The sequence below is a fragment of the Octopus bimaculoides genome, chromosome 4, assembly GCF_001194135.2.
Source record: "Octopus bimaculoides isolate UCB-OBI-ISO-001 chromosome 4, ASM119413v2, whole genome shotgun sequence".
NCBI classification, from domain to species: domain Eukaryota; kingdom Metazoa; phylum Mollusca; class Cephalopoda; order Octopoda; family Octopodidae; genus Octopus; species Octopus bimaculoides.
In genome coordinates, this window is record NC_068984.1 from 101,667,290 (window position 1) to 101,676,593 (window position 9,304).

At 36.3% G+C, this 9,304-nt stretch overlaps 1 protein-coding gene across 2 annotated transcripts in view; it reads right to left on the bottom strand.

Annotated features, from left to right (window-relative positions):
- Positions 1-371: 371 nt before the first annotated feature.
- Positions 372-9,304, bottom strand: part of LOC128247614 (cilia- and flagella-associated protein 54-like) — an 18,801-nt gene continuing 9,868 nt past the window's right edge. Inside the window, exons 2-6 of one of the 2 annotated variants that reach the window (XM_052967320.1) lie at positions 8,695-8,800; positions 7,550-7,690; positions 5,319-5,484; positions 2,408-2,466; positions 372-691 (exon numbers count right to left, since the gene is read on the bottom strand). In XM_052967320.1, coding sequence (XP_052823280.1) covers positions 395-691; positions 2,408-2,466; positions 5,319-5,484; positions 7,550-7,690; positions 8,695-8,796 — 765 coding nt within the window. In that variant the 5' untranslated portion in view covers positions 8,797-8,800 and the 3' untranslated portion in view covers positions 372-394. The remainder of the gene's footprint in view (positions 692-2,407; positions 2,467-5,318; positions 5,485-7,549; positions 7,691-8,694; positions 8,801-9,304) is intronic. The other variant, XM_052967319.1, reaches the window with a different exon arrangement.

Below are 9,304 nucleotides of genomic sequence, written 5' to 3' on the forward strand. Positions count from 1 at the left end.
TTATCGCTCCTAAGCCAGAAACGCGTCTATGATTAACTTCGACTGGTTAGTTTTCGTTGTTTTTTCTTCTTGTTTTGCCTTTGTGAGTTACAAGTAATGCTATCTGTTGGAGTCTCAGCATTTTAGCTGCTATTTCTGAACTTCAGTATGTGGTGAAGCAACTGTTGCTGATCTCTTAATTATGTTTATAAATGTATAAGAACTTTTAAATAAGTTCTCCACCGATAATGGTGTTTACATACCGAAGGGCTTGGTAAAAATTATTAATTGTTAATTTATTAATAAATTAATAAATTGATAAACCTTTACCCTTTTAATTGCAATAATTATACATATATATATATAGAAATATTTAAATTTGAAGAAGTATTCTGTCAATGCTATTATATAAAAATTAATGTGAAAAAATGAAAAGAAGAAACATTAAGAATACCTTCAAAGTACATTCTCGAATAATTGCTGTGTGGTGATTGTATTTTAGCTTATCATTCTTTTTCTCAACATGCCACAAGTCATTTATTTTGCACAATGCTCTTCTGGCAAAAGCTTCTGCATGCTCTCCTGCTTTACATTCATAATAGCACTGACATACAGCCGTGTATGTTGTGCTCCTCCAAGACAAGTAGGAAATGTCACAGAGAAGGGGAGAGTTCTCCATACACAGACAAACCCAAATTAAGTATTGTACAACCTAAAAATAAAATGTGATGAAATAGGAAATGTAAAACAAATATGAGTGAAGAGATTCGAAATTAGCTTCAACAGATAATATTAGTTTCAAATTTTTGCATTGGGCCAGTAATTTCGAGAGAGGAAATAAGTTGATTATATCAACCCCAGAATTAAACTGGTACTTATTTTATCGACCCTGAAAGAATGAAAGGCAACCCCTGCAGAATTTGAACTCAGAATATAAAGACAGACGAAATGCCGCTAAGCATTTTGCCTAGCATGCTAATGATTCTGCTAGGCCACTGCCTTCTCTTCAACAGATATATTAACAATGATAAATTAAAGATATTTTATCGATGAGAAAGCAGAAAAGTAACTTTTTTTATAAAAAGAAAACAATGTAATAATATTTGTTTAATTTAAACAAATCTTTTATTAAATTGCAATTTAATTGTTGACCTGAAACCACCGAATTTATATCACCTTACACTTGTATTAAAAGAAGTTATAGAATCTGTAATCTAAGAGAGAAAAAAATTCCTTCTATCATTTATTTACATTTTGTAAATGTACATCATTAGCATTAATCATTCATTGTTAATTTCATAACTAATTACTACAGAAAATGCAAAATAACATTAAATTTCTTGTAAAGAATTAGTTATTATGAAGTTCATCATCATCATTTAAAGTCCACTTTCCATGCTGGCATTGGGTTTGATAGTTTGACAGGAGCTGACCAGGCAGACGAGACTACCCCAGGCTTCTGTGTCTGTTTTGGCATGGTTTTTATAGTTGGATGCCCTTCCTAACACCAACCACCCCTGCAGAGTGGACAGAATGCTTTTTATGTGACACCAGCACAGACGAGGTCAGTTTTGGCATGGTTTTTTACAGTTGGATGCCCCTTCAAATGCCAAACACTGGAACTGGATGCTTTTTACATGGCACCAGCACTGATACCACCAAATAGCTTGCAAGACAAAGATCCTTTAAGATGGGAGGGGTCATTGAGGAGGTGATCTTGTATCAGATGATGAAAGGTTAGAGTGTGATAGAAAGACAGAAACAGGTGTCTTGCTGTAGAGGTGATACATGGTTACCTGGCTAGAGAGAGGGAGAAAGAGTGTGATCAAGAATGAGGACAGAAACAGGTGCACTGCTGTAGAGGAGATACATGTTTACCCAACCAGAGGGAGAGAGAAAGTGAAAGAGAGCAAGAGTACAAAAGAGAGAGAAGGAGAGAGATGGTGTTGAAGTGCAGGGCATACTCACAAGGAATGGGAATCAGAATATATTTCATAAATTCAACCTTTTGGTTGGTTTCTCATAGTAAATATATTTTTCTTGTGTGTGTGTGTGTGTGCATGCGTGCGTGCATGTGTGTAGGCAAATGGCCCAGTGGTTAGGGCGTTGCACTCAGAATCACAAGATCTTGGTTTTGATTCCTAGATTGGTGGTGCTTTGTGTTCTTGAGCAAAAGCACTTCATTTTATGTTGCTCCATTCCACTCGTGAATGGATGGTCCTGTGACAGAATAGCATTCCAGTCAGTGGGTATGTTGGCCTGCCTGTCTAGCCAGTGGGGTAGCATCATTTGAAAGCTACAATAATGAAAGGAAGTGCATTGTGACCAGTGATGTATAACAACATCTGATGGTCTAGTCAATACAGTGCTATATATATTTGCTTGCTAAGAAATTAAAAATTAAGGTTATGCTAAAAATTCATGTTACCTTTGCAGAGTGTCCAGCCATAATCATATCTTGACAAATAGTGTACATAAGTACAATGCCTGAAAAACATAGTGGAAATATTTTAAAATAGGCTAAAATGTGTCTGGAGAAAAATCACTAAATGTTTATTAAAAGCATGTGAACATTTTTGGGCAAGTGGTTTTAATTGAAAGATAATTGAAGTGTGGATATGACCAATGAAGATTAGTCAGATAAAGAAAAACAATTGTGGCATGCTGTGATGAAAAGAACTGAGTCCTAAAGTGACTGTTGTGTTGGAAGAATTAGACATTGTCTAAGTTACATTTTATTCTGGTGGAGAAGCTAAGTTTCCTTGATTCAGGTTTGGAAAGGAATATCTGGTTTCTAGATGAGGAAGATTTCTTGAAAATGGCTATTTCCTGATAAGCTTAACACGAAAGATTGTTTCATTTAAGAGTTATATTCTGATATATATTTTAAGGGTACTTTAATGTAATATTAACGATAATTTACATTAAGGAGTGAAATATACAATTTCCTGTAATTCAGACCACTTTATGGTCCCAGCAGATAAAATGGAAAAGGCATTGCCCCAGCGATGGTGAGGTAGATGCACTGGAATCGCCACTCTGACTCACAGGATCACACTTGTGGATAACGATCTCTACCTGAATAGTGGTGATCAGAGATATGCTCTAGAGGCCAAGAACACTGGAGGTCTCCACTGCCACAGGCTTGATATAAACTTGTCAGAGGGCAACCAATATTTTGATAGTTTGCTTTTCTCAGCCTGACAAGCAGTGGAGCCTGGGCTGGTGGCAGAACACACTAAATTGCTGCTGGAGAAGGTGTCATAGCATGTAGCATCCCAGATGAGAGACCTTCCACACCATGCCACCCTTAACATCATCATAAAACATGGCCTAGAACACTACAGGCTTTTCTTCCTAGCTTGAGCCAGTAGGGCTTTAAGAGCTATATGTATATATATAAGAGGAATGGATAAGTAAAGACTTAATTCTTTAAAATGATTACCACATGTATTACTCCTGTTTTTATTATTTCTAAGATGGTGAGCTGACAGAATCGCTAAAACACCAGGCAAAATGCTTAGCAGCATTTCTTTTGCCTTATGTTCAGAGTTCAAATTCTGCCGAGGTTAGCTTAGCTTTTTATCTTTTCAGAACAAATGAAATAAAAACTAGTTAAGTACTGGGGCCAATGTTATCAACTTGACCCCTTCCACTCAAAATTACTGGTCTTGTACCAAAATAATGAAGATTATTATTTGTAAGTTTTACTATTGTCAGAAGATTTTTATGTATTTAATATATTTTTTACTTATTTTATATATGACATTGTTGGTTACAGTTTACCATCAGACAAATTAGCAATTTGCTGCATTTCTGTTTTGATTTTCTTGCCCATGTTTACATCTTCAGCTGATAGACATCAACAAAGACATATGCATATACAAATCTACAATGGGCTTTTGCATGATATGTTTATGAAAATTCTCTCACAAGGCATTGATCAACCTGAGGCCCTAGCAAAAGACTTACCATGCAGAGCAGTTCGGAATTGAACTTCTAAATTACACAGCCAAACTGATATCCATTTAAAAATGATAGATCTTAAAATTTAAAAGTTATTTGATAAATATAAAAGCAAGTACATCTGTGCTATGAGCAAATGAGTCATCATCATCATTATCATTTAACATCTGTTTTCCTGCTGGCATGGGTAGGATGGTTTGATAGGAGTTGGCCACCCAGAGAGCTGCCCAAGATCCAACTGTCTGTTCTGGCATGGTTTTTACTGCTGGATGCCCTTCCTAACCCCATCCACTTTACAGAGTATACTGGTGGCTTTATTACATGGCACCAAAACAAGTACTTTTTATGTGGCACTAGCACTTGTAAGCCTGTAAAACAAGGGCCTCTTGGCTGAGAGAATGAGTGGATGGCATGGTTGTAAAGGACATGTCTGTATGTATGGATGGCCACTTAGTTTGACATGTCTTCTCTAGCACAGAAAAAATACCAGAAGTCTTGGTCCCATGTCGCCTCCTCGGTGAAGCCCCACAGCTGAAGATCCTTTCTCACCACTTCATCCCATATCTTACTGGGTGTCCATAAAATGTCCAGAAACAAACAATTTTTTACAAAACTGAACAAAAACAATGCAGACCAGTCTCTCGTGGGGAGCACAGTGGGCAACAGTATTCAAGATGGGGTCGGGCAAAAGTAGAGTAGAGAAGGATGATGGTGTAGGCATCTCAAGACTGGAAAGTTCTCAGAATCCAGGAGCACATCTTGCAGGCCAAGTCAACCTTGCTGTTTACATGGGAACTCCAGCTTAGATTGTTATCAATAATTACTCCAAGGTCTCTAGATGTTGTTCACAGTTACATTATATTGTAAATGTTTAATTTCAAGTAAGGGATTATTTAAGGTAAAAATTGAATAATCCTTCTCTTTATTTGGCATTAAGGGGTCATTTTTGAACTGATCAAGTAGAAGAGGTAGAATACAGTGAGGCCTTATAAATATTGGTTTCAAACTTTGGCACAAGGCCAGCAAGTTTGGGGGAGTGTGTAAGACAATTACATCAACATCAGTGTTCAACTGGTACTTATTTTATTGACCCCAAATGGATGAAAGGCAAAGTTGACCTCAGCAAAATTTGAACTCAGAACATAAAGTCAGATGATATGCTGCTAAGCATTTTGCCTGGCTTACTAACGATTCTGCCAGCTTACTGTCTTAGGCCTTATAAGTATTGGAATCCCATAGACAACTGTTCATAATTGGATTTTTTTTTCTTTTGTCATTTTATATTGGTGAATCAGAGGAGTCTCAATGCATAGGTAGTTTACATGTATTGTTGTACAAGTCATTTTCCAAGTATAATTTCATAAATAACTTACAGTTGTAAAGCAGCCAACAATATGAGCTCTCGGGTAACAAAACTTGCGTCAACATCTGGTAGGATAATAAAATCTTTTCACTTTCTTCAGCCGACTGACAACACTGTTGAGTGTTCATCTTTTCAATTTGGTACTTGCAAAAATAATTTGCAATTAAAATCTGAATCTAAAATGCCAATTGAAAATAATAAAATATTAACCTAAAACACATATTTATTAGTATTAATACACAAATATAGTCATAAATTTGCATTTCCTTGCACACAGAAATGTATTACTCTAATGCATCTGCCATATACAGGATCTACTTTCTCTGATAACCTGCACATTGTTCTACTGCACCCCTTATTTGTCTATAGTTTCCATTGGATACACTTCTTCTCAACATACTGACCAAATTCATTCCCTGATCGAGAAGGATACTATCTATTTTTTTTACTTATCAATACTTTAGTCTTTGCTAAGTTAACTTTGAAATCTTTTGATTCCAAGTTTTTCTCTTCACTGTCTGAAACTTCTTTAAGCCTACAACAGATTCCAGTTCTAAGAATGAGATCATCAATATCTTGGGTTCACATTGGGAAGACCTCTCATGATTTCCGCACATTCAATAACCTTTCATATTAGGCATTTCCATGGCCCTTTCACTTCAGAATCACCAATACAAATGTATCACTGTCCATCTGTACACACTTCTGCCAAACATTATGATTCTCTCTAATACACTGTCTTGTAATCCAGGACACCTAACACTTCCAATTCTCATGCTGTAGAACATTAACTTCTTAGTTTTTGCTAAGGTAAACCTGTTACCTTGTTTCCTTTCTAGATACCTAGAATAACTCTTTGTTGTCTTTTGTTCTACTTTTTCCGAGCCTGTCCCTTTGCTTTCTGCATTAACTCTAAATAACTATATTTTCAGGTCATTAGATAGATTTGACTCTCATATTGCATGGCATTTTGTCTGTTCCTGACCATTTTGATTCAGTTCTTACTTTATCATCTCTCTGAGCTTTCAAGCCATGATTTCAATTATTCAAAGTCATTTACACATTTTGAATTTGCATCCTTTGACAATATAATGTGTTCTTTTGGTTGATTGAAAACCATAAACTCAGTCTTATAGTTACTGATGTATAGTTTTGTCTGTTATAAAGCTTCCTTAGCTTTAGAAATGGTAAAGTTATTTTAGTAAATTCTTTATTTCAAAGTTTATTGAAACAGTTAGGACTCGTAGATATAAAGCACCCTATTCAGCGACTTGACTGACCAGCCCAGGGATGCATATATCAAGAGGAATCAGCAAAGCTTGACTTTCAAGTGAGTCAGATGAAGACCAAGCTGATGCATGTCAGCAATGGCCTCGACTTACCGCCTTTCCATATTGGCCCTGGTGTTGTCATGGAGTTTGTTAACTCCTTCCTCTGTCTGGACTCCACAGTTACCAAGAATGGAGACCTGACCCCAGAGATCAACCATTGATGTGACCTGGCCACCAGGGTCATGTACTCTCTATGGAAGCCCCTTTAGCACCACTGCTCTATCTCCTGGAAGATAAAGCTCTGCCTCTGCAACACGTCAGTCCTCTCCATTTTCCTCTATGGAACAGAAAAATGGCCCCACATGAAGATCCTGGCAAAAAAGGATCGACAGTTTCAATAGCAGAGCCCTAAGAACCATTGAGAATATCAGATGTTACCATCACATTTCCCACAAAATACTGTGTGTACTCACACATCAGCCCACAGCCTCCTGCCTCATTGCTGTCTACCACATGCACTGGTACAGACATGTTCTCCCACCAGCCAAATTATCCTACAAGGGCCTCACTCTCACTGTTATGAGCTGGAAGAGACCCTATGGCAGGCCCCACACCAGATGGTTGGATGGGATTAAGGAAAATCTCCAGAGGCTTGACATCACCTTGGAGGATGCAGACAGGCTGGCACAAGACTGCCAATGACTGGAAATATACTAGTGGATCTGGTTAGCTCTACACATGATGACACCTCTGCAACCACTAATCTAGGATGACCCAAGGCCCATCAAGCAAGAACATGAAGCATGAAGATTTTTTAGTGTGTAGAGAGGTGAGAAACTCAACAATTTTAAAAATATATATTAATATACTAGTCATATCTTGTTATAAGCAATTAATATACAAGTTGCATCTCACTATAAGCTGAAAGAAATTCCTTACTTATTCAATAAACTGTCAACCAAATACTTACTGTTAGAAGTGCTGTATTTGATTGTAATCCTTCAGGAAAAAAGCATTTCTTATATCTCTCTAAATCATAGTGCACAATGCACTTATTGATATCCGATTCCAGAAAATAAAAATTGTAACAAGACAATGCAAGTATATATTCCTGAAAATAAATTAGAAGAAACATTTTGGATGATTTGCTATATCTTTATCAATTGTGTTTTCTTTTACTTTATATGAAACAATTATTTATATTACTCAATTAATTTTAAAAAATAAATTCCTCCAACCTAACCATCCATGTTCAATAACTTTGACAAGCTACAAATTCAGTTCTAGCTGTAGAAAATTTAAACTTCCAGTCTTTAGCTCCATCCTCTTATATTTAAACTTAAATCTTATTCGTGTCAACTTAGCTTTCATCATTCCAGCATTGAGACAATAAAAATCTATTATGGAGAAAGTCAGTTCACCAACCATATTTTCCACCAAGAATTGTTTAGCCTTGTGCCAATATGAGAAATGTTGTTATTCTTTTAAGCATGTGCTTTCACTACACAATCAACAGCAGGTCAAGTACATACAATTTGTTGGATGTGTAATGACAATGTTTATGAACAGTAGAATACACATAACTTTAGAAAAAAAACTGTGCATAAGAGGAATCAAATACAGAATGCAAGAAAGAAGACTATGCTGGTACAGTCATGTGATGCATACGAATGAAAACAGCTGCATTAAAAGGTGCTGAGCACTCAAAGTGGACAGTGCCTGTAAAAGAGGAATACCTAGGAAGACAAGGAACAAATTTATTGAAGGGAAACTTAATAATGCAAGTTCCATGGCAATATCACAAACACCGATGCTACAAGAACAAAAAATACTCAATGCACTTGGTAATGTGGTTGGCATCTGGAGGGGTGTCCAACTGTAGAAACCATGCAAAAGTAGATATTTGTGCATGATGCAGTCCTTGAACCTGTTGGATCTTGTCAACCTATACCATGGAAAATGGACATTAAAAAATGATGATGATATTGCATCCTAATTTCTTTTGTAAAAATTAGAATTCACCTTGAGCAAACATTGAGAAATAGTAGTAAAATCAAAAACTAACAAAAGTAAAAACTAAAATGCTTGAGAATATTTTCTTCAAAATTAACTTACTTCTTCATCTCTGAGGAAATTTCCAATTTTCAATAACTGCTTTAAAAAGTACTCTTGTGGAAGTAATGGTTGGTACTTTTTTAACATTTCAAATAATGTCATTGACCTATAAAAGAAATGTTTATCATTATATTGTATGAAGAAAGTTGGCAATAGAATATATGGATGGAAGGATATATATATATATATATACATATACATACATACATGCATACATACATGACAAACAATTGGGTCACCAGCTCTCACTTTGAAGGGTATGCCTTTGCTATTCAAGAACAAGAAATAGCAACCAAATTCCTAATAAACAAACGGGACAGAGAGGCGGGCAAAGCGCCACAATGTAATAATCGATGTAGACTCTGTGGAATCAGTATCGAAGATATCACACACATCATCAGCAGCTGTCCAAAACTGTCATCACGGTATTACCTACCTATGAGACATGATGTTGGGGCCAAGACACTGTACAATGAAATCCGCCGACAGGATAACCCCGGGGCTAAGGAGATGAAAACCCATAATGAGGTAGAGGCCATTACCACTCACAATATGAAAGAGTATTGGTGGAATGTCCCAATAAAAACCTCAATAAAATGCAGATATAATA